The sequence below is a fragment of the Bombyx mandarina genome, chromosome 05, assembly GCF_030267445.1.
Source record: "Bombyx mandarina strain Sakado chromosome 05, ASM3026744v2".
NCBI lineage: Eukaryota > Metazoa > Arthropoda > Insecta > Lepidoptera > Bombycidae > Bombyx > Bombyx mandarina.
In genome coordinates, this window is record NC_143212.1 from 457,085 (window position 1) to 483,704 (window position 26,620).

At 36.4% G+C, this 26,620-nt stretch overlaps 1 protein-coding gene and 1 long non-coding RNA gene across 11 annotated transcripts in view; one reads left to right on the forward strand and one right to left on the reverse strand.

The window, feature by feature from the left end:
* Window positions 1-26,620, forward strand: part of LOC114244850 (guanine nucleotide exchange factor DBS) — a 117,559-nt gene that overhangs the window by 84,446 nt on the left and 6,493 nt on the right. For all 10 annotated transcript variants that reach the window (XR_016323056.1, XR_016323058.1, XR_016323057.1 and 7 more), the window contains exons 12-18: window positions 11,797-11,931; window positions 14,065-14,250; window positions 21,853-22,044; window positions 23,094-23,219; window positions 25,265-25,462; window positions 25,993-26,201; window positions 26,304-26,460. Coding sequence is in view for 7 of the 10 variants with exons in the window: in XM_028176764.2 (XP_028032565.2) it covers window positions 11,797-11,931; window positions 14,065-14,250; window positions 21,853-22,044; window positions 23,094-23,219; window positions 25,265-25,462; window positions 25,993-26,201; window positions 26,304-26,460 (1,203 nt within the window). In the remaining 3 variants the exon portion in view is untranslated. The remainder of the gene's footprint in view (window positions 1-11,796; window positions 11,932-14,064; window positions 14,251-21,852; window positions 22,045-23,093; window positions 23,220-25,264; window positions 25,463-25,992; window positions 26,202-26,303; window positions 26,461-26,620) is intronic.
* Window positions 18,844-20,842, reverse strand: LOC149502880 (uncharacterized). Its single transcript, XR_016323062.1, has 2 exons — window positions 19,401-20,842; window positions 18,844-19,291 (listed from the first exon to the last, which is right to left on the reverse strand). It is a non-coding gene; the product is annotated as an uncharacterized LOC149502880 (long non-coding RNA).

Sequence of the window (26,620 nt, forward strand, 5' to 3'; positions counted from 1 at the left end):
TGGACGTCAGGAATGCCAAGGGCAGAGCCAAACCGCTGCCTACCACAAAAATGCTTTCGCATTGCATTGCTTTGCTTTTGAGTGAATTTTATGAAAATTTATTCAGTGACCATAGAAGTTTTTTAGAATTCATTTCCGTGAAAAATTATGTATTGAGTTGTATTTTAAAACGTAATTTTACATATACACTGAGACGGATGGACATGCTTCACCTTCACTAAACCTGTTCATGAAATTCAATAAAATATCCGATTTCCTTTGTACGCGAACATCTAAACCGTTAACTGTCACGCTGATAAAGTTTGAAAAGCAACATTGTGTATTTGGCGACACGACTAAAGACATCTGGAATCAATCCGGAATCGAGCCGACCCCACTTGTCTGCGGACTCCTTATCGGAAATTGGTTTTCGTTTCACAATGTCGTGTGTTTGAAAAGGTTTGCTTCTTACCTATTTACTACATATGTCTATCTATCTCTCTATCTCTCTCTCTCTCTTATTTTACTTATTTCTGAGCACAATAAGTCTTCAATACGATTATACATATCGAAGGGTGAAAGGCTCTTCATTTGGTTTATACTTCATTTTGCTTAATACGTCGCGTATTTATCTTTGTAATTAAATGTCCGTTTTATTTGGTATTAGCATTAAGAACACGATTATTCTAATTGAACTTCAATTATTATTCAATTATTAATCGGTAGGCAGCGGCTTGGCTCTGCCCCTGGCATTGCTGAAGTCCATGGGCAACGGTAACCACTCACCATCAGGTGGGTCGTATGCTCGTCTGCCTACAAGGGCAATAAAAAATAAAAAATAAAAAGTTTACCCCATTCAAATAGCTTAAGAAGTTTTTTTCATGATATTTTTTGCAAATTTTAGACTTTAAATAGCTCTCCTGTAAAATGAAGTCGTCGTGGCCTAATGGATAAGACGTGCATTCGTGTTGAGTGATTGTGTGGTGAGTGGTGTTCGAATTCGGTAACCAAACTGGTACCAATTTTTCTAATGAAATACGTACTCAAGAAATGTTCACGATTGACTTCCACGGTGAGGGAATGACGTCGTGTAATAAAAATGAAACCCACCAAATTATAATTTGCGTAATTACTGGTGGTAGGACCTCTTAAGAGTCCGCGCGGGTGGGTACCACCACCCTGCCTGTTTCTGCCGTGAAGCAGTAATGCTTTTCGGTTTGAAGGGCGGGGCAGCCGTTGTAACTATACTTGAGACCTTAGAACTTATATCTCAAGGTGGGTGGCACATTTACGTTGTGGATATCTATGGGCTCCAGTAACCACTTAACACCAGGTGGGCTGTGAGCTCGTCCACCCATCAAAGCCATAAAAAAAAACATTTAAAAAACGTTACGAAATTATCGCTTAAACTAAAAAGCCTTTCTTCACCCCTCGATATGCGAGAACGACACTTATTCAAACTTATTCAGGGATTCACTGATCCAAAATAACACTAGCAGTATGATATATGATACGAATAACTATGTGCTAGGTGCTATTGAATCGTGAATATGAATATTGAACAGAATATTCGATGTGTACGAACCGCGCCATAATTGTCCGCGACCACGACAACTTCGGAAATAATAAACGCGAGATTAAATCGTACAAGTATGTAGTTTTAATTGCTTCTGTGAATGGAGAAAACCGAATAAAGCACTATACAATTTTGTCTTTGTGGATTGTACATCAAATAATGACCGAAATCATTGTCAAATGTGCTACAGATAGATACAATTTTTCAAATGTCAGACAACGGTTAATTACCCGCAAAATGTTTATCAATCAATTGTTGCATGATCAATTGACGATTTCAGTGATTTAAGTGAGATATATTTTATTGTATTATATTTTGATGGAGATGTTACGTCATCGATACACGCATCGCAGGAATAATATATTTTAGTGAAATTGTTTCAAAAGTTTTTTATACTATTTTTATTTTATATATCTTAATTGTCGAAATTTATTTAGTACTAGCTGACCCGGCAGACTTCGTAGTGCCTCAATCGATAAATAAAAGACCTAAAGTTTTGTATAAAATAAACAGAAAAAAACAAAAGGAATCCGTCCGACGGGGGACACATCAACGGGATAACAAAATCGTTATTTTTATTTAATTCAGATTTTTATTTAATTTGAGCATTTTCATATTTATCTACCTTTTAAACCTTCTCTGGACTTCCACAAATAATTCAAGATTAAAATTAGCCAAATCGATCCAGCCGTTTTCGAGTTTTAGCGAGACTAACGAACAGCCATTCATTTTTATATATAATATATAGATTAATTGATAAAATATTCCAGTCAAATAAACATTACGTTAGCGGCCATTGTATCTCGATCCATCTTTTAAAGAATTCTCCCTTTATTTTCGAACCAAGGATTGTTCTTGTTAAATTACCAGACAACTAACTAACTACACGTTTTAACCGCCGATATGAGATATTTAACCGTGATAGCGGTAAACGTGGTACGGTTATAATTCCAGTTAAACTTCACTATTGCGCAACTGTACTCCTTAACGATAGCAATGTGACTGAATCGTTATGGTTTTATGTATAAATTGACTGGTTACACAAATTGATTGTCATCTAGTAATACTCCATACCCTTTTTTGTGTTACGTAAACGAGTACGCGTGAACGGGCGAGCACGGCCAACCTGATGGAGCCCATAGATATCAAAAAGCGAATACGTCCCGCCCACCTTGAAATAATAATAATAATATTTTTATTCAAGCCTCTTAAAATACAAACACGTACAAGAATTCTTAACACTAGTATAATAATATACATGGCTTTTTTATGAGGTATACAATAACAATATTCCCTGACTTTTATGCTAGGAAAACCTGTGTTACAAAAGTCAGTGGTTCAGTGCTAGGTCACCAGGTAAAGAAATGTGAGGTCTATGTCCCAATTGTATCGCAGAACGGCAGTCTCATCATTAAAACAGCGAAAGTAGAACGATTGGCGACCGTAGTACGCTTCTGCTACTCATTAGCCGGTGAATCCCTTAATCGCCGTTAAAACACCCACGAGAGAGTTGGGATTATGTTATTCTACGCTCCAACCTAACTACCCAAAAAAGGATCAGTACGTGTCCAGTGGGGCGAAGATGACTGGCTACAGTATGGGCTTTGGGCAATAGCTACGATAAAGAGATTATCAGTTCAAGTTGTAGCGCAAGCGTCTATTTTCTTCTATAAGCGACGGCCGATAGGCAACGCACAGCACAGCTGAAACCGATGGATGTGCAAATTTAAAATAGTTTGAGTGCCTATTGTACGGGATTTTTGTTGTATGCTTAACAGATTTTATTCTTATAGTATACTTACCCTCGATCTTATTTTTTTTCCTACCTATAAGCTGGTAGCCTAAGAGGCTATTCCAGCTATGCCCGGACGGGTAGATGAGCTCACGGGATTAAACCTAAGAGTACTAGCTAACACTAGCCCTAGCAAGAGCAGTGCTTCGCAGAATCTACCACCGGATCGGAATCGCGACCAACTGAGAAGATCCGGCGGGAAACTCAGAGGGCTGTGTCTGTGGGTTAAGTCGCTTCGACGAGGACGGTGACTCGATCCTACTTCTACATAACCTACATATAAATTGATCGCAATTTTGGGAAATCTACAATTTTCTTCTATAACAGCTGAACTTCTTGCATTTGTGATACCTTCTATTTTAACAGTGACGACAGATTTGAGACGTACCCGATTATAATTTGCATTTATTTTTTGAAATGAGTTTAAAAAAAAAAATCGTTTCATATTTTCTTTCATAACCATTCATAAATCAAATACATCTTATTTATAATTATTGATATGTCCTTGTTTGACGTCTGAGGAAAGTCCTCAGCAGCGGTTAGGCGCGAGCGTCCATTGTCAATTAATTGAATACTACGTTTCTAACCTCTTCAAAATAATTAACCGCTTCAATTGAATGTCAGCAACTGAATGGGACTTTCCGGGTACCATAATATATAGGGACCCACTTTTGCAACCACAGACTATATAGTAAACTGCAACAATTTGTGTCGTTTGAAATTTTTTTTTTTGAGTTTATGGCCTGGTATCTTGAGACCTTTCGGCCACGTTTGAAAATATATTATGCTCGTTGACAGGTAATCCTAACGAAATACTAGTATATTTCATGTTAGTTATGATATGCGTGCAATACCTCGATCGTTCTCACGAATTCTAACATGAAGCTCATTGCGCAATACGAAAAAAAAAAACATCTCAAACGTAACTCGTCGTTTTAATTATGTGCGATTTGTAAAAGTCGAGTCGTTAGCTTCATGCAAACGGAGGTTTTTGTTTATTGAGGAAATGAAATTTCGGAATGTTGATTACAAATATTTATTCGTGATTCTGGTGACGTAATTGGAAATTTGATGTATTCATTTGTTTTAATGTCATAATTACTTTGAACGAGCATTAATCAAAATGACAACCGCTCGTTTAACAATTTATATTAAAGACCTTTCAAAAATCTCTTAAGTAAATTTAAATGTAAGTAAATACCTATAAAGGGGTGGATTAACATCGAAACAGCGGCTTATACTACTTACATTACTAAAATTTAAAAGTCAATTTAAAAAAAATACAACGTTATATTAAACATATTGTGGTAATATGGATATCTTCTGGAACCTTTATTATTTATTTTCATTTGTGTTTGATATTCACAAAATAGAAAAGTATTATTTCTTTTTCGCGTTCTTCTTGCCGTTACCCCGCCTATGTGGGGACGGCGCAGCATGTTCTCTTTTTATATTCAGGATTATCATACCTCAACTGTGCATTCACACCGTTCTCTTGCATATCCTCTTTCACACAGTTCAACCAAGTCTTTTCAGGACGCCCCTTGCTCACGCTACCTTCTACTTTCATATCGTATTGCAGAAGTATTGCTTCCTACCCTCCATAATCCTAAAAAAACAACTTAATTTGTAGATTTATATACATATGTGCCTACGATAATTTTATCAAGTTCATAAGTAAGTTTATATTTTTTTACATGGAATAATTATATTTTCTGAAAACACAGTTTTAAGCCCTATTTACACCAATTAACACGATATAATACTATATTGCGTATTTACTAAGTATTGGTACTTTCAAATTACTACTGTTCTCATCTATTAACATTACATAAAATCTATATCTATACTAATATTATAAAGAGGAAAGATTTGTTTGTTTGTTTGTTTCGAATAGGCTCCGAAACTACTGGACCGATTTGAAAAAATATTTTTCCATTAGAAGCCGACATTGTCCCTGATGAACATAGGCTACTTTTTTTATTTTATTTTTAATTTTTTTTTTTGGTTTCATGTGTGTTTTAATGTTTCCGAAGCGAAGCGAGGGCGGGTCGCTAGTTATCTAATAAAAATATATGGCTAAACGCACGTCATTGGTTTTAAAAATAAAACTGTATTTATTCAACACCGCCAAAACCGCACGTTGGAATCGCAACTGTATCTTTTTCTAAAAGTATTTTATGCTTTATTTAGCAATACATGTCTGGCCTATATTTCATTTGTCATATTATGCATGAATCACGCAAAAGTGCTCGAACGCCGACAGCAATGGCAATTTATCGCGCAAAATGAATGTATTATTTTATTAAACACAAATCCCGGATGATCAGATCACTAGTTGTTAAACGTTTACACCGGTTTTTTTATTGTCTTTGTAAACCGCCAATCCTGCGATACACCAAATGATTTCGCATTTCATTGCGGGCTTTTTTTTTTCTTACCTAAGCTGATAGCTTTGAGAGGCTATTTCAGCGTAACCTTAACTAGTAGGTGAGCCCACGGGGCTCAAACCGGAGTGTTGCTAACACTGACCCTAGCAAGAGCAGTGCTTCGTAGAATCTACCACCGGATCGGAAACGCAAACTCAGTGGGCTGTGTCTATGGGTTAATTCGCTCGTCGAGCCCTTCGTCGCAAGCGACGGGTTCGAAAGAGGACGGTGACCGGATTGCGGGCTTACAAATAATGAATGACTACACTGTACTGTTATATGCTCTAATACATTACAGTAATAGACTTTTGTCGTTTCGGCGAAGGTAAAGTTTCTTCATTGACTAAGTGCTGTATATAGTGTGAATTTTCCTAAATCGACTATTTATTTTATAAATATGAAAGTTAGCTGTGTCCCGCTTAATTTTATTTACTTGTGTTACCGATTAACTATATATTCCATTGTAATAAACTTCACAATTCACAATAATGTCTGTGGTAATATTTAATACAATATGTCAACAATATACATATTCAATACCTACATAAAAAATGATCGCATGTACGACTCATTTTTATTTGATGCCACGTGAAAGTTACGTTTTAGCATTTTTTATGTTTAATAATTACATTTGTGTTGCATTAGTAGGTACGTCGCATGCGCGTTTGAATAAAATTTGAATCAAATTTCAATGAGCAAGAATTTTTATTTAGTATGTCAGAACTCTTACGCCTATCGTGGCGGATCGTGTATTAGGCATGAAAACCATTTCTAAATCATTTTTATTAGTGCCAATACTATTTACTAACTTATAGCGCTGTTTTTGTTTATACAATTTCAAATCTTCGAAGCCTTTTAATTAACCCACAAATATATGTAGAAAGAAAAAACAGGAAATTTATCGTACCTATACTAGCGACCCGCCCTCGCTTCAAAAACTGTAATTTATTATTGATTTCTCCACTATGTAATGGATGTTATTATACATATAAACCTTTCTCTTCAATCACTCTATCTATTAAAAAAACCGCATCAAAATCCGTTGCGTAGTTTTAAAGATTTAAGCATGCATAGGGATATAGGGACAGAGAAAGCGACTTTGTTTTATACTATGTAGTGATGTTATCAGAGACAAAATGTATCCCAATATAGTATAATTTATTATGAACTTATTGTTACATTTTTCTACCTCTAGTCAACGTTCGTTTCCTTGAATTTACTGTGGTAAAAAAAAAACATATTCCCACACTGCCACATTGATGCCCTAGCGCGTGCCCAAATTACATTAGTCTGTTACGTTTCTACACAATGAAAACGTAACAGATGTTCAGAGAACGAAGACGAAACCTTGAACAATGTACCGCATGAGAAAAATATCAACAGCTTCGAATGGACTATAGAGAATACTCTGAACTACAGCAGGTGATACTCACACAGCTATCTACAGTATTTTTTTGTAGTGTGTGTGTAGCCGCACACATCTATAATGCATACGGCGCACAGTGGGTCGATACTATGATTTGAGTGACTTAGGGACCAACTTTGTTTTTTAACAAATTTTTTTACGTAGATAGATAGAGCTCGTTAATCTCAATAATAATTGTTTTGGGCAAAAATTACAAAAACTTTATAGTTTGGTCAGAAAAATGTGTTTTGTGTTTTTTTTGTATGGAGCGGGTCACATTAAATTAAATTCCTGCTAAGTACCGTGAGGTCCCGCTTTGAAACTTTATTTTTCTTACACCTTGTCTAGTCTACTATCATTTGATGCTATGAACATGTGCATAAAGTTGCAACTCTGCCAAATAAATGGATCGAAAAAAATGAAAAAATACATAGAGTAAAAACCTTTATTTTTATTTTCGTAAGTCCTTTTAAGTTAAATTTGATATGGATTAGTAAGTACAAGCACGCAACAATACCCATAATTACATAATACCTAACAAAAATACATTTAGTAGGTCTTAATTAATCAATCTCTCTAAGTATTATATATTTTGTTTCACCATTCGATCTTTAGATCAGAAGACAAAAGAAGATTGTGTAAAATATCCTCATTAGTCGGCAGTCTACTTATCTTTCTAAAATAACAACTCTCTGTATATTTCCGAAAATCTTTATTGCGAGCTTCCGCTGCCTCTTCCGACAGTTTACCTATAGGAATGGCACGAAAGGCAAAGCTTTTTATTATTGTATATCACTACCATGTGCCAACAATTTATGGATACTGGAAGGCATATAATACTAGGGATATAAATTAATATACAATTCTGCAGTATATCTACAAAACTCGGAAAAATTGGAAAGGTCCACGCGCTCTCCAGATGCAACAGTCTGAAGAATCACGTGAAACCTCTCTATTAAATCTTTACGTATTCCTGTTATGCGGGCTGTTCCTTCAGCATTCCTGAAAAATCTTCTGGCAGTATTGCCATCATTGGTTGTTCCTGCTTCTTGCTTGACAACATCTATAAGTAAACCGTATTCCTTTTTAAACGCTTAAGGTATAGCGCTCTTTCTGATTGATATTTTTTCTTAGTCATCTCCCCTTGCAACTCCATTTCTTGAAGTCCAAACGAAAAGACGCAAACAAAAAAATGTCATTTAAAAAATAATCTCACAGGAAACTACATAGGATGAAAAAATTGTGAAGTAATAAAATTATATTTACCGATTTGAAGTAAGCACTCCATGCGTCTTATCCAGGCATGTAAAGATGGCATTCCATACTGGAATATTCCTTCGTTATTTTCTCTTTGATAAGCAAGTGACTCCAAAAAAGTCTGACGGTTTTGCTTTGCAAATATCACAGACAGCAGAAAATGTTTCTGACAAATATGAGGTTATTTTGCCGTCTATCATCGTCATGTGCAATTGATGCTTAACTTCAACTTGTTTGATTTTTGATGGCTGAAGTCTTTCTATGTCTTCTGTTATGCTAGCTTTTATAATTGCCACTGTTGACTGCGTTTCTTTTATAAATTTAAACATTATTGGACGGCAACAAAAAGTTGATGAGGGTAGGTCGTTTTCACAAACAATTGTTCCATCAAATTTCTGAAGCCTTATAGGAACTAGACTGGTCAAGAAAATAGATGAATCATCAAACTCTGTTTCAGTCTTTTGTTTATAATTACTTTGACCTGGGGCTCTATCAAAGCCTATTTGCTTATAAGCAGTAGCTCTCTTGCCGAGTCGAAATCCGAAGTAATCACATCTAAAAGCCTATATACTGCCAAGCTTAGTAATGCTTGCATTTTAATAGCAGCTCTTTCATCATTAATAACTACCTCGTCTTTCCCTGGATAACATTTGGTCTTTTCTTGCTTAATTTTATATTAAGAAGGGTATAAATCGGACCCATTTTCATTTGCTGCTTCTCTTAGATTTATATACTGCCACTTACTTAATTTAAGTGAAACTAATAGTGCCTTATCGGGAGAATATGTACTACTTTTCACTTTACTTGTACTTAAACACTCCTTAACTTTTTCTAGATCTTCGGGGTGATTTGACAAATGGTTCATTATTTCTCCTACATCTTCATTTCCAGTGTTTCTCAAACTAGCAACTGTAGTAGCTTTCATTTAATCCGGGGTTAACGAAAGCGATTGGTAAATTTGTTCAATGTGCCTGGATCCCAATTCTTCAAAAGGTTTTCGAGGTGTAAAAGTAGATGTCGAGGCTTCTGTAGTACATTAGAGCGTGGTACATTTTCAACATCTTCAGTATTAGAAATCTCGAGCCTTTCGTGTACAGTGTTGATATCTTCAGGTATCATGCCTTCGGGCCAGTTTATTGCACATTCGAACTAATCACATTTTTTTCTTATAAACTGTGCTAACATGCGACTACTTCGTTTCCATATTGCACTTATATTTGAACAAAAGTGCGTACAGAATTTTTGGGGCTCAACACTTTTCTCTTCGGTCACGTTCATTTGATTTTGTAGGAATTGAAAGTTTTTTATTATCAGACAGCGACTGTAGTTGCTCTCTTAAAATCATAAATAATCCTAAATTGTTAATAAAATTATCCATTATAACGGAAAAAGGAAGATCACGACGACAATCACAAGATGTTAGTAGTAGTACGAATAAACGAACACTAGTTAGTATATAATAAATATGGTCACTTTATACTTCCAGAGAGACACAAATGTGTACTATATTTTCTACTACCCAGTAATGGCTGCTTAACTAATTATCCTCAGTAACTAATGTTAACTATCCTAATAATTACAGAGATTGAAAATTAGAGACCTACTAAATGTATTTTTGTTAGGTATTATGTAATTATGGGTATTGTTGCGTGCTTGTACTTACTAATCCATATCAAATTTAACTTAAAAGCACTTACGAAAATAAAAATAAAGGTTTTTATTCTATGTATTTATTCATTTTTTTCGATCCATTTATTTGGCAGAGTTGCAACTTTATGCACATGTTCATAGCACCAAATGATAGTAGACTAGACAAGGTGTAAGAAAAATAAAGTTTCAAAGCGGGAACTCACGGTACTTAGCAGGAATTTAATTTAATGTGACCCGCTCCATACAAAAAAATCATAAAACACATTTTTCTGACCAAACTATAAAGTTTTTGTAATTTTTGCCCAAAACAATTATTATTGAGATTAACGAGCTCTATCTATCTACGTGAAGAAAAATCTTAAAAAACAAAGTTGGTCCCTAAGTCACTAAAATCATAGTATCGACCCACTGTGCGCCGACGCGACGACGGGTGTAAATAAAGTAGAGCATCGGCCATGCCCGTTGCATTGGAATGGAGGCAACAGCTTTTTATGGGACCAACGTATTCTCTCGGCCCCTTCGCATCCCCGAAGCAGCTCCTTAGTTCTTTCTTATTCTTACGTACACTTGGAGGTACAACATGTGCTGCGTTATAATAGGAGATTTTGAATCAAACAAAAAATAGATAGTAGTTAATGAAGTCCACGGTAAATTGTGATGTGAACATAGTTATGGTGAATTCTATGATTTGTGTCTCTAAAATTTTGATTCATGATTTTACTATGAATACAATCAACGTTATGTTAAAAACGAGCTATAAAATTGTTAAGGATTTAACTGAGCATCATAAACCTGTGAGTATTCTAGTGACAATATATTATCACTAGTCCGTCTTGTAAATAAAAAACACGTGTGCCGTTTACAACAGACAAACAGTTATTTATTACTTCTAGGGGTATATTGTTCAAACTTAAAAACACGTTATAAAAAAATTATAGTCTAAGTTATATTTGTAGTGTTTTTATTTTAACTAAGTATCACGTACTAGCTGCTGCGTTATTAACTTTTTTCCGCTACCTATTCTGATAGCCTTGAGAGGCTATTTCAGCTTCGCCCTAACATGTAGAAGAGCTCACGGGGCTTTTTTTTTTTTTTATTGCTTAGATGGGTGGACGAGCTCACAGCCCACCTGGTGTTAAGTGGTTACTGGAGCCCATAGACATCTACAACGTAAATGCGCCACCCACCTTGAGATATAAGTTCTAAGGTCTCAGTATAGTTACAACGGCTACCCCACCCTTCAAACCGAAACGCATTACTGCTTCACGGCAGAAATAGGCAGGGCGGTGGTACCTACCCGTGCGGACTCACAATAGGTCCTACCACCAGTAACCTCAAACCGGAGTGTTGCTAACACTGGCTCTAGCAAGAGCAGTGCTTAACAAAATCTACCACCGGATTGGAAACGCGACCTACTGAGAAGATCCGGCGAGAAACTCAGTGGGCTGTGTCTATGGGTTAATTCACTCGTCAAGCCCTTCGTCGCAAGCGACGGGTTCGACGAGGACGGTGACCGGAATTAACTATCTTAAGAGATGAAACGCTATGAATTTTGTTCACGTGTTGAATAAAATGTAATGTGCACCTTTTTTAAAGAAAACAAATTTTGGTTAACATGCAACCAGGTGCACTCTAATGATGAGAATACAGTAAATTTCTTAAAGCTAAAATTATATTAAATTTACATATTTGTGTGTTCCCCTTCAAGATGGAAACATCTGGTGGTTCGGAGAGTTCCGGCGGTGACGACTCGGATGTTCGACGGTCTCGTCGCGGACACGTTCTAGCTGAACTAATGCAGACCGAGAAAGTATACGTGCAAGAACTCGGATCTATACTCTCTGTAAGTAGTCTTTCTGTAAGTAGTCTCTCTGTAAGAAGTCCCTTTGTAAATATGAATAAAGACTGAAATCGGAAAAATAAATTTAACATTCTGTTTTTTTTTTTTTTAATTGAACTAAATGAGTTTAGAATATAATAAAATTTTATAATCGAAAATTTTCGAATCACGTTAGGGCACAAAACCATAAACAAAAAAACACGTGCGTTGCACCGCATTGAATCCGACAGACGCTTTCACTAACCACTAATGTATTCCGTTTAGAAAGTGAAATTGGTCATAGGGTACTACTGAAACAGACAGTGTTTCATGCTCGTAATTTGCTTAAAATGATAACATTGATCCGAATCGAAATTTAATAAAGCTTATGATGCGTATATAGGTATGTACGCATCGTCGTTACGCTAGATCGGTTGCAATGTCTATGTGCCCTCGCCGCGCTCTAAAACCCAAACGTGCCACTACCATATTTCTGTTGCGTGTTCGAGTTACTGCTCCGTCGAGTTACTGCCGTCCCGATAGCAGTGAGCAATAACGACTTAAACTGACAGTTTTATATCGCTGCACCTATCTAGTGCGACGCATGTATCGTGATCGAAATGCGATGCGCTCCCGAGCGGAACAAGAGGCTCGCGGTTCGCTTCACGGCCGCACGCCATCCCAGTCAATCGGCTGCTATCTGTGCTTCACCACACTCTGCACCATGAAACACGGGAAATACGACCTGCACAAGTCTTCGCTCAATCTCAGCGTCGGAACGTCTTACTCGTGGTACTACAAAAAAAATGAAAACCCAACAACGCGGAAGAAGACACGCCTCAGAAGGTCCGCTTCCGATTCGACGCTGTTCAGTGATTACGCTAATCAGTTGACGTTGTTTGAGAACGAGATGAATCGTAACAAGTGCAAGAAGACTGCCAGTGACGTGACAAAGAATACGCGAATTAAATTCAATCCACGTAACATAAAACCGGTACGAATGGAACCGTTTACGGGAAATTTCTTTTACGGTATGCCGTTACCGGGCTACGAGAATTCGGAGAAGACTGAGGAGAAAATAATCTATTTACCGGATTCCGATATCGTGACCGCCTCTGAGGACACCGCGGCGGAGTCCTTAACGACAGCGGCGACCGTGGTTGACATTCCGGAATACGTAAAGAATCCAATTTACGGTTGTAATGAAGAAGACGTACACATTTCAACGCCAGATTACTCAACGGATACGTCGTTCTCTAAGGATTCGCAATTGAAATCGACCAGTTGCACGGAGTTAAGAGATGCAATGACCAATGGTAAACCCGAAGATGTTCTGTCAAAGATCCTTCACGATTACAAGAAAATAATCAAAGAATGGAACTTTACGATCCAATACCATTGTGGTCATGGGTGTAGTGGTGAATCATCAAGTAACAAAAGTACTAGCGACTTACAAAGCTTACATTCAACTGTTTCGTGTGGTATTCCTGATAAATGCTTGAAATATCTGACTGATAACCATTATACGCACGCATATGATACCAGGAGTAACAGAAGAAACCATAAAAGTACATTACAAAGGAAGACGCAGAGTCTAAGCCGAAACCAAACCTTTGGGAACTGCACAGCAACGCTAGATAACTTCAAGAAGAAAACTATATTTTGGAAAGTTGATAAAACTTCGGGATCGGAATGCGAATGCTTACAAGCGATATACAAGGACTATGACCGAAGGTTGGAACAGTGGTGTGAAACTATCAGCCAGTGCTCATCCTTGATAAATTCGGTAAATTATTCTTGCTTGTCGAGACATTTACTGTAAAATTTATTAGCAATTAATTAATTTGTATTCGATGGACGTTGTTATATTTCAGAAAATAATGGCTGTTAACGATTGCAAATTCTTTAATGTTATCAAAGCCAAATTAATAAATATACTTAATAAACAACTTCAAACTGCTATTACAGTTTAATCACGCGTTCTTTACTGCTATTACATATTATTATTATTATATGTGTATAATATATTATTATCCATAATATTATTTCCCATGTTTCGGATACTTTCCAACCTTGTGATCAATGTCGACTGAAAAATAGTTTTAGTAATTAAACGATTTAATTTCAAAAAACGAAAACTCTTCGATTCAATTACAGGGGTATAAAGAAGAAATCGAGAAGCCGGAGAACCAGCATCTCCTGCCGCCGACGCTGGTCGGACAGGCGGATGTGTTGTTCGGTAATCTGCACGAACTCTTCACATTCCACCAGGATGTCTTCCTCAAGGACCTGGAGCGATGCATTTCCGCTACGGAACTTGTCGCTTTGTGTTTTGTTGAGAAGGTAAGCAAATGAACAACAATATTCAGAACTAATTCCTTAAATTGCCTAACGAATATAACGCTCGGCTCGGCTGACTCGGTGGAGCAGTAGTTAGCGCACATAACTGTTACACCAAGAGTCATGGGTTCGATTCGTTCCCCACATCGGGCAAACATTCGTGTGATGAACAGGTCTGTTTGCTCTAGGTCTGTTTATTATCTATATGTGTATATCGACGCTTGAAAGGCAAACGTGACTAAGCGACAATGCGTGAACTTTACAGTAGACTAATTTAAAGTTGAAATACCTGAAAAAAAAATATTTTAACGAATCTAGCTGTAGGATTGAAATAATTTTAATAGACCTAGAAATATATTTTTTTGCGTATCGAATATGGTTATTGCCTGTCATTTATGTACAAAGCAGTTATTGTCGCTTAGTCACGTTTGCCTTTCAAGCGTCGATATATTTAAAAGTGTATTGGTCGTTCTGTGGCACCCATAATAGAGGGAATCCTTATTTGAGGTTGGATGAACGTATATATTCGTACCGAGTCCCATGATTTTTGTAACACGAAAGACTTCCACGGTGAATGAATAAGACGTACCTACTTTGAATCAGCACAAACATTAACAGTGCTTATTTCTGCGACCAAGCATTCGTGGGTTGCAGTTTGAAGGTTACGAATAAACGATTGAGAATTTGATCTTAACGTTTCAAGGAGAGTAGCGTTATTCAATATGTCTTTTGTCATTTCCATAAACTTATTCATACACCTATTTTTACGTACTCAACAAAAATAAGATTACAATCATTGCTTGCTTGATAAATTTTTAGTCATACTAAGTATCTTTGTAGAAGATTTTGTATTCGGTGCTTTAGTATACTTGTACTTGCATGTACATCTGGTATCCGTAACGCAGTAGAAAATCCTAACTTGGGCCATTGAATAAGGATATTTTGTTTTCAATTATGTAGGTAAATAAAATAAAATAATTTGATTACTAAAATTAATGTTCACTAAGTTTATCGCCTTAAATACGTGATTCGTGTGATTTGCTAGTAGGAGAAAATTATTAGGCATATTTAACGTACCAATGTTTAATATATTCTATGCATGTATTGTAGTACTAAGAAATCTATATATTAATACGTGAAGCAAAAACTTTGTATCCCTTTTTACGAAAATTGCGCGGACGGAGGAGTATGAAATTTTTCACACTTATAGAGAATATAGAGAAAAGTGCACAATGCTAATATTTTTTTAAAATAATGCACAAAAGATACATTAAATCAATAAAGAAAACATTACACACACTACATACCATGTATTTGACGCACACACGCAAGCATACTATTTATTGTCAAACTTTTGTTCTTGACGTCTGTTGTCAAATTGAGAATAGATTAAATATTATTTGTCTTTGTTAATATTTTTTATAGTGTAGTCTTGGCGAAATTTGTGATTATAGAAGTATAAAATACAATCATAATAGTGTACAAACTTTCCACTCAATTCCAATTATAGTCGAATTTCGATTACTACGGGACCTCTAGTACTATATATACTGTAAAAGCTGGCATTTACGTTGTCGTCTACGTCCATACAACTAAGCAAAAATTATTTACCATAAACCCAGGTAAGGTTAAGAAGGTAAGGTAATAAGTACGAGATCCCGCTGCAGGATTGGTGTGCTCATCGACTTTTTGTTTAAAACCAAATTTTTATGTTTATTTATAATGAAGAGAATATATATTTACTAGGGTGCCTATCAAAATTTGGCCGCCATTATTTTTAATTAAATTATTTTTAATTGATTTTTGGTAAAAAATTTCGTTTATTTATTTTTTAAATAAAATAACGTCTACATCACGGTAATTAATATATGAAGATTCTAAAAAATCACGGTTGCCGTTGCGCACCTGGCCGCACCTCTTTCCAGCCAGGTGTAAACAGGTATGATTTCGATAAATTTATACGTTTATAACCTATTTTCATTAATTATATGTCAAATTGAAGCTAATTTTTTTCTATTAATTATCATATAAAGTTGTTTAATTAAATCTGGCCGCAAATAAGGGTTACTGGCTGTTAAAGATAATAAATATTTAAGGTAGAGTGAAAGAGAGTTAGCGCGTAACATCATTTGTCAGACGAGGACAGCGATTGCCGGCTGTGCGACGCTTTTAAGCCATTGCGCATGCGTCGAACGTTAGTGTTCTCAACCACCGGGGAGTAATAGAGACGACTTATAATAAATACTCCAAAAAATATATAATTTTTTTCAAAATGACAAATTTAAAAATTACAACAAAAAATTAATATTGATTTGATATATCGACGGTCTAGTTAGCAATTTGTCTAACTCCTTATTTTTTAGAGGGTGATTTTTTTAACATTTTGATGAAGCAATAATCCAATTACAAATTATTTGAATGATTCAAACTTAAATATTATATCTCTATTAGATATTAATGATATTAAATGGTTTTTTAAAATGATAATAAATTTTGAAGTAATTGTTTTTTTCGTACAAATAAAAGATTCTCTAAAATGGAGTTAGATAATTTGCTAATTAGAACGTCGATATTTAATATTAATTTAAAAAATAAAAAAATTAAACCAAGGTGACTTAAGTAAAAGAAAATTTTATTGTGAAAGTATTATTTAAAAATTTTATTAGATTTTATTCAAGTATTTAAAATGCTGCATCTGTTCAGTTGAGAACACTAACGTTCGACGCATGCGCAATGGCTTAAAAGCGTCGCACAGCCGGCAATCGCTGTCCTCGTCTGACAAATGATGTTACGCGCTAACTCTCTTTCACTCTACCTTAAATATTTATTATCTTTAACAGCCAGTAACCCTTATTTGCGGCCAGATTTAATTAAGCAACTTTATATGATAATTAATAGAAAAAAATTAGCTTCAATTTGACATATAATTAATGAAAATAGGTTATAAACGTATAAATTTATCGAAATCATACCTGTTTACACTTGGCTGCAAAGAGGTGCGGCCAGGTGCGCAACGGCAACCGTGATTTTTTAGAATCTTCATATTAATAACCGTGATGTAGACGTTATTTTATTTAAAAAATAAATAAACGAAATTTTTTACCAAAAATCAATTAAAAATAATTTAATTAAAAATAATGGCGGCCAAATTTTGATAGGCACCCTAGTAAATATACAACATGTAACATAATTAACGCACACCCTGAAAGTAATTTGTTCAGAATCGGAATCTGGATCGATTTTGATTGTTTTTTATGTACCAATTTTTTTTCTAAAATTTAGTTAAAACTAAGTAAATTACAGTCACCCTACACAGCTAGCTAAACAATTCATAGAAACGAAAATGGAACGTAAGTCAGGGTATTAAGACTTTTTAAAATGAAATATCTAATTAGTAAAAAAAAATATTATTTAATTAAATAAATCTGATACTTATTTCAAGGCTAATAGTCTATTACAAAATAAAATATCTACGCACACAATACCAACAGCGACCGCCGGCACACAGCAACACTACAATACATAAAAGAAAACCACGTAATACAAAAATAATTACTATCCCTTTCTTTCGTCGGCTTAATATTCTTACAATAAACGGCAGGCTAATCCCGATGCGACGCGGTTGCGTCGGCGCGGCGGTGATCAAAGAAAAATCTAAACAACGAAGTCAACAAAATATTTTTGACAAGTCAGTCACGGCGCGTCCACCTTATCGATAAGAGGTCAAGTGATAGTGCAAATAAAATATCTCCCGTATTTCGCTGTCTTTTCGGTCAGTGACCTCCTAGATCAGCTGATTTGACGCCTCTCGACTTTTTTTTGTGGGGGCGAATTAAATCGCTAGTTTATAACACACAGACAATAAGTGCCGAAGAACTAAAGAATAAGATAATAACCGCCTTTGATAAAGTGAAAAGTGACATTGCAGTATTATCTAAAATAAAACAACAAATACGAAAACGGTCATTAAAGTGCATTCAACAAGGGGCGCGGCGCACAGTGGGTCGATTCTATGATTTTAGTGACTTAGGGACCAACTTTGTTTTTTTATAATTTTTTTTATGTAGATAGATAGAGCTCGTTAATCTCAATAATAATTGTTTAGGGCAAAAATTACAAAAACTTAATAGTTTGGTCAGAAAAATGTGTTTTGTGATTTTTTTGTATGGAGCGGGTCACATTAAATTAAATTCCTGCTAAGTACCGCGAGGTCCCGCTTTGAAACTTTATTTTCCATAAACCTTGTCTAGTCTACTATCATTTGATGCTATGAACATGTGCATAAAGTTGCAACTCTGCCAAATAAATGGATCGAAAAAAATTAATAAATACATAGAATAAAAACCTTTATATTTTTTTTCGTAAGTGCTTTTAAGTTAAATTTGATATGGATTAGTAAGTAAAAGCACGTAATGATACCCATAATTAAATAATACCTAACAACAATACATTTAGTAGGTCTCTAATTATGCAATCTCTCTAAATATTATATATTTTGTTTCACCTTTCGATCTTTGGGTCAGAAAAAGAAGATTTTGTAAAATATCCTCATTAGTCGACGTTCTACTTCTCATTATTGAATAACAACTCTCTGTATATTTCCGAAAATCTTTATTGCGAGCTTCCGCTGCCTCTTCCGAGAGTTTACCTATACGAATGGCACCAAAGTTCTTCATTATTGTATATCACTGCCATGTGCTAACAATTTATGGATACTGGAAGGGATATATAATACCAGGTATATAAATTAACATACAATACTGCAGTATATCTAAAAAATTCGGAAAAATTTGAAACGCGCTCTCCAGATGCAACAGAGTGAAGAATCACGTGAAACCTCTATTAAATCTTTACGTATTCCTTTATGCGGGCTGTTTCTTCTGCATCCCTGAAAAATCTTCTGGCAGTATTGCCATCATTGGTTGTTCTTACTCCTTGCTTGACAACATCTATAAGTAAACCGCATTCCTTTTTAAACGCTTGCTGTATAGCACTTTTTCTGGTTGTTATTTTTTCTTTGTCATCGCCCCTTGCAACTCCATTTCTTGAAGTCCAAACGTTAAGACGTAAACAAAAAAAGTGTCATTTAAAAAATTATCTCACAGGAAACTACATACGATGAAAAAATTGTGAAGTAATAAAATTATATTTACCGATATGAAGTAAGCACTCCATGCATCTTATCCAGGCATGTAAAGATGGCATTCCACACTGGAATATTTCTTCATTGTTTTCTCTTTGATAAGCAAGTCACTCCAAAAAACTGACGGTTTTGCTTTGCAAATATCACAGACAGCAGAAAATGTTTCTGACAAATATGAGGTTATTTTGCCGTCTATCATCATCATGTGCAATTGATGCTTAACTTCAACTTGTTTGATTTTTGATGGCTGAAGTCTTTCTATTTCTTCTGTTATGCTAGCTTTTATAATTGTCACTGTTGACTGCGTTTCTTTTGTAAATTTAAACATTATTGGACGGCAATAAAAAGTTGATGAGGGTAGGTCGTTTTCCCAAACAATTATTCCATCAAATTTCTGAAGCCTTATAGGAACTAGACTGACCATGAAAATAGTTGAATCATCAAACTCTGTTTCAGTTTTTTGTTTATAATTACTTTGACCTGGGGCTCTATCAAAGCCTATTTGCTTATAAGCAGTAGCTCTCTTGCAGACTCCAAATCTGAAGTAATCACATCTAAAAGCCTATATAGCGCCAATTTTAGTAATGCTTGCATTTTAATAGCAGCTCCTTCTTCAGTAATAATTACCTCGTCTTTCCCTGGATAACATTTGGTCTTTTCTTGCTTAATTTTATATTAAGAAGGGTATAAATCAGACCCATTTTCACTTGCTGCTTCTCTTAGGTTTATATACTGCCACTTCATTTAAGTGAAACTAATATTGCCTCATCGGGAGAATATGGACTACTTTTCACTTTACTTGTAATTAAATACTCCTTAACTTTTTCTAGATCTTCAGGGTGATTTGACAAGTGGTTCATAATTTCTCCTACATCTTCATTTCTAGTGTTTCTCAAACTAGCAATTGTAGTAGCTTTCATTTCATCCGGGGATAACGAAAGCGATTGGTAAATTTGTTCAATGCGTCTTCGTTTTTGCCTGGATCCCAGTTCTTCAAAAGGTTTTCGAGGTGCAAAAATAGATGTCGAGACTTCTGTAGTACATTTGAGAGTGGTACATTTTCAACATCTTCAGTATTAGAAATCTCGAGCCTTTCATGGGCAGTGTTGATAGCTTCAGGTATCATTCCTTCGGGCCAGTTTATTGCACATTCTAACCAATCATATTTTTTTCTTATAAACTGTGCTAACATGCGACTACTTCGTTTCCATATTGCACTTATATTTGAACAAAATTGCGTACAGAATTTTTGGAGCTCAACATTTTTCTCTTCGGTCACGTTTATTTGATTTTGTAGGAATTGAAAGAGTTTTTTATTATCAGACAGCGACTGTAGTTGCGCTCTTAAAATCATAATTCTAAATTGTTAACAAAATTATCAATTATAACGGAAACAGCAAGATCACAACGACAATCACGAGATGTTAGTAGTAGTACGAATAAACGAACACTAGTTAGTATATAATAAACATGGTCACTTTATACTTCCAGAGACAAACAAATGTTTACTATATTTTCTACTACCCAGTAATGGCTGCTTAACTAATTATCCTCATTAAATAATGTTAACTATCCTAATAATTAGAGAGATTGCTTAATTAGAGACCTACTAAATGTATTGTTGTTAGGTATTATGTAATTATGGGTATCATTACGTGCTTTTACTTACTAATCCATATCAAATTTAACTTAAAAACACTTACGAAAAAAATATAAAGGTTTTTATTCTTTGTATTTATTAATTTTTTTCGATCCATTTATTTGGCAGAGTTGCAACTTTATGCACGTGTTCATAGCATCAAATGATAGTAGACTAGACAAGGTATAAGGAAAATAAAGTTTCAAAGCGGGACCTCGCGGTACTTAGCAGGAATTTAATTTAATGTGACCCGCTCCATACAAAAAAATCACAAAACACATTTTTCTGACCAAACTATAAAGTTTTTGTAATTTTTGCCCAAAACAATTATTATTGAGATTAACGAGCTCTATCTATCTACATAAAAAAATTTATAAAAAAACAAAGTTGGTCCCTAAGTCACTAAAATCACAGTATCGACCCACTGTGCGGCGCGGCGCGGCGGCGGCGAGTGTGTACATGTGTCTGTGTGTGCGTGCGCAGCGGAGTGTGAATCGGTGACCATTTTATTTCCACGAAATTAGAATAACTAATTTCACAAATAATCAATGTTAACGCACATATAAATAATATTTGGTGTATGCATAGCGTTTATACTATTAAAGTCTAATTGGGGTGTTTGAGGGTGTGCGTTAAATATGTTACATGTTGTATATTCTCTTCATTATAAATAAACATAAAAATTTGGTTTTAAACAAAAAGTCGATGAGCACACCAATCCTGCAGCGGGATCTTAGACTATAAGGTAAGATTAGGTAGGGAAAACAACAAAGAAATAAAATAAAAAATTTAATTAATGTTTTTTTTTTATATTCGCGAACAGAGGGAGACCTTCTTCAGACTGTACAGCTACTACTGTCAGAACATCCCTAGATCGGAGAGGTTGCGGGAGACGTTAGTGGATACGCATCTTTTCCTCCAGGCGTGCCAACTGCGGCTAGGACACAAGCTGCCTCTAGCCGCGTACCTCCTGAAGCCGGTGCAGAGGATCACTAAATACCAGCTGCTGCTAAAGGTTCGTATATACCTATATTGACGATAAAACTCGACATTCGCGGCGAAGTCGTCGTGGCCTAACGGATAAGACGTCCGGTGCATTCGTGTTGAGCGATGCATCCGTGTTCGAATCTCAGGCGGGTACCAATTTTTCTAATGAAATACGAACTCAACAAATGTTCACGATCGACTTCCACGATGAAGGAATAACATCGTGTAATAAAAATGAAACCCGCAAAATTATAATTTGCGTAATTACTGGTGGACCTTTTGTGAGTCCGCGCGGGTGGGTACCACCGTCCCGCCTATTTCTGCCATGAAGCAGTAATGCGTTTCGGTTTGAAGGGTGGGGCAACCGTTGTAACTATACTGAGACCTTAGAACTTATATCTCAAGGTGGGTGGCGCATTTACGTTGTGGATGTCTATGGGCTCCAGTAACCACTTAACACCAGGTGGGCTGTGAGCTCGTTCACCCATCTAAGGAATAAAAAAAACGTTAGGATGCAATGTAATTGTTAAGATTTACTTCAAGAAATCCTTGTTGTTAACACTGATAACAATATCATTCATGAATCATCCGGTCACCGTCTCCACCGAAACCGTCGCTTGCGACTAAGGGCTCGGCGAGTAAATTAACCCATAGGCACAGCCCACTGAGTTTCTCGCCTGATCTTCTCAGTGGGTCGCGTTTCCAATCCGATGGTTCTGCGAAGCACTGCTCTTGCTAGGGCCAGTGCTAGCAATGCTCCCGGCTTGAGCCTCGTGAGTTCATCTACACGTCAAGGAGAAGCTGAAATAGCCTCTCAAGGCTATCAGCATAGGCCGGAGAAAAAAAAAATGAATCAAATCAAACATTTTAATTAATTCAATGGAAGACCTCGCAATATGTTCATAATGATATCCAGAAGTTACGTGCTTTCTAAATTCCTGCATAAGAATGTTCTTCATTCTTCTTCTGCCCCTGACATTGCTGCGGTCCACGAGCGGCGGTGCCTACTTACCGTCAGGTAGACCGTATGCCCGTGGACCTATAACGGCTAGAAATAAAGTGGTACTGTTGTTTCAGGATTTACTCCGGTACAGCGAATGCGGATCAATGACGACCGGTCTCCAGCAGGCCTTGGACTGCATGCTCGTCGTATTGAAATGCGTGAATGACTCCATGCACCAGATAGCCATAACCGGAGTCCCTGTGAGTGTTCAAGTATAGAACTATACAATTTTTTTTAACGTTTAGGTATTTTGAAGAACATAGTGCGAACTAAAATACTGCCTAAAGGTCGCGATCTTTTGTACTGAGGAACACGATGCAAGAAGAAGGAGGTATTTTAAGGTAAATTAAAAGACAACAATGAGTAGTATGAGTACCTATGTCTCACTTTCGATTTCGCATTATGATAAATATTAATAAAATGTATATTACCGACTACACACACACGCACACACGCACACACACACACACACACACACACACGCACTCACACACACACACACACACACACACGCACACACACGCACTCACACACACACACACGCACACACACGCACACACACACACACACACACACACACACACACACAATTACTAGCTGACCCGGCAGACTTCGTAGTGCCTCAATTGATAAATAAAATACCTCAACTTTTGTATAAACTTAAAACAAACAAAACGAATCCATCCGACGGGGGACACATCAAAAGGAAAACAAAATGGTTATTTTTATTTAATTCCGAGCATAGACCTATATAGTAGGGACACGACATGTTGTTCTATACGTACAATTGCTTATATAAATAGCACCCATTTTGAAGGCAAATACATAAACATATATCTATCTCGTTCTTACTCAGCACTTTAACTCGCAGGAAAACAATATAACAGTATTTCAGTGCGTACATAAAATGAAACATGAATATACGTAAATATCTCCATCTCCGTCTAATGAGGCCGAAAATCCGCCATGTTTAGCGCGCCAAATGTCATTGTCACGTCAGTTCGGCCGTCTGTTTTGGGTTGTACATTATTTATTGACTTTGATATCGATTTAATATGATTGATTATATAAAATTTCATAATTTATCATGCTTAAAACATACAAAAATAATAATTAAAACGTATTTTATAGGATCTCAAGAAAGTCGATGCCCTAAAACTATTATCTATATGTATTTAAATTCATTATGGAGCCCTCATCCGAAAAATCCATTTTTCGGTCGGAATCTATTGTTCATGACACTAATCATAAATACCACTTTAAAATATGTCATCAAAACATATTTAGACATTCTGTTTAGATATTTCGGGAAAAAGGCTACAGACAAAATCTCTTCGGAACTATTTAAATAAAATAGTTTTATTCCGCAGTGAGTAAAACACTATTGTAAATTTGTTAAATATTTAATAATTAAGTGATTTTAGAGAGGAAGTCACAAGGAATGACGTTTGTAATTAATGAATAAATGTTCTGTAGGTGTTTTTTTTTTCACGCGGTCCCTTGATAAGTTTAAAATTTGAATCACTCTCAAGCGAAAGTGATTCAAATGGTGCGGCGCACCTTCCTTGGGGTGCGCTGCGGTGGTATGTTACGGACTTTAGAGTCAGCAAAACAATTAAAATAGATTGTTATAGTCTAAGAAAAACACGTACTCAAAATACGATAACATTTAGCATGCTAGAAATGGGCTGATGGCTTTGAACTACGCCATATCTTTATGTTTTGCGACAAACGACAACTTTATAAAATCAGTGTAGCAACTTTTAAAAATCATCATATCGTTTACTTGGCAAATTCGAAGGACGAACTTGTCTTAGATTTCACCCATCTAAATCATATCATATTTGCACATAACAATATACCTACTTACTTCCCATTAAAGTATAAATTCTACAAATAAATAATACTCAACAATATTTAAAATAAAATGAGCCAAGAACGTTTATCGATAAAACCTGATAACATTGAAATCTTTTGTACAGCACTAAAGCCGCCATGTTTTGTGGCCAGATGACGTCACAGTGGCACGAAATTTTGGTTGACGTTTCATTTCCATAGGTTTCCTACTTCATTGATTCCGAGCATTTTCATATTTATCTACCTTTTAAACCTTCTCTGGACTTCCGCAAATAATTCAAGACCAAAATTAACCAAATCGATCGAACCGCTCTCGAGTGTTAGCGAAACTAACGAACAGCAATTCATTTTTATATATATTCAATTATATAATTTGGTGATCTTCCAGGTGGACTTGAGTCAACAGGGCGAACTCCTGATGCAGGGCTCGTTCCTCGTGGTATCGGAGAATAAGCGCGACCTCCGCCTCAGGATACGGCCCCGGCGACGTCACATCTTCCTCTACGAGAAGGCCATGCTGTTCTGCAAGCCCGCCACAAAGAACAGCCACAATAAAGCCACTTACCACTTCAAACACGATCTGCTGGTAACATTTTTGCATCTGTCTTCATTGCAATGAAATGACATTCTAGATATCTTTTTTTTTTATTATTACTTAAATGGGTGGACGAGCTCACAGCCCACCTGGTGTTAAGTGGTTACTGGAGCCCAGAGACATCTACAACATAAATGCGCCACCCACCTTGAGATATAAGTTCTGAGGTCTCAGTATAGTTACAACGGCCGCCCCGCCCTTCAAACCAAAACGCATTACTGCTTCACGGTAGAAATAGGCAGGGCCCTACCCGTGCGGACTCCCAAGAGGTCCTACCACCAGTAATTACGCAAATTATAATTTTGCGGGTTTGGTTTTTATTACACGATGTTATTCCTTCACCATGTAAGTCGATCGTGAACATTTTTTTAAATACTTATTTTATTAGAAAAATTGGTACCCGCCTGCGGGATTCGAATACCGGTGCATCGTTCAACACGGATGCACTGGACGTCTTAGGATGACTTTTAGATATTAGACTTCTAGACTAATATTAAAACCAGACGCTAATTTCCTTGCAGATGTCACAAATAGGTCTTACGGAATCCGTTAAGGGCGACCTCCGCAAGTTCGAGGTGTGGCGCCAGGGCAGGTGTGAGGTGCACACGATCACGGCGCCCACGGTCGAGGTGAAGCGCGCCTGGGTCGAGCGGATCAAACGGGTGCTGCTCGACCAGCTGAAGGAACTCAAGGGCGAGCGAGTCCGGCAGTACGGACTGCAGCATCACAGGTAGTTAGATTTTTTTTTGTCCTTTTCTAGTTTTGGTTGTTTTTGGGTACCTACTCCGACTTTTGTACTTGTGACGTCTGAGAGCATTCCTCTTGATTCCAGAACACTAATCCAGACGAGCTCGTGGGAGGTGTCGGGCGCGCAACCCCGCCCCCAACCCCCCGCCGCACCCCGCACCGCTTCATGCGACGCGCACGACGAGCCCTGCTGGTCCACGGACCCCTCCGACGACGACGACGATGACGTCGAACACGCACCGGTAAGGGACACATATATATAAGGGACACCTACACACTAAACTATCTGACTCTAAATTAAATCAACAGTCCCTAAAAGTTCTAGACAAAGGGCTCATTGATTGATTGATTGATTGATTGATTGATTGATCTGACGATAAACGGTAAAGGAATTTTTCAGAG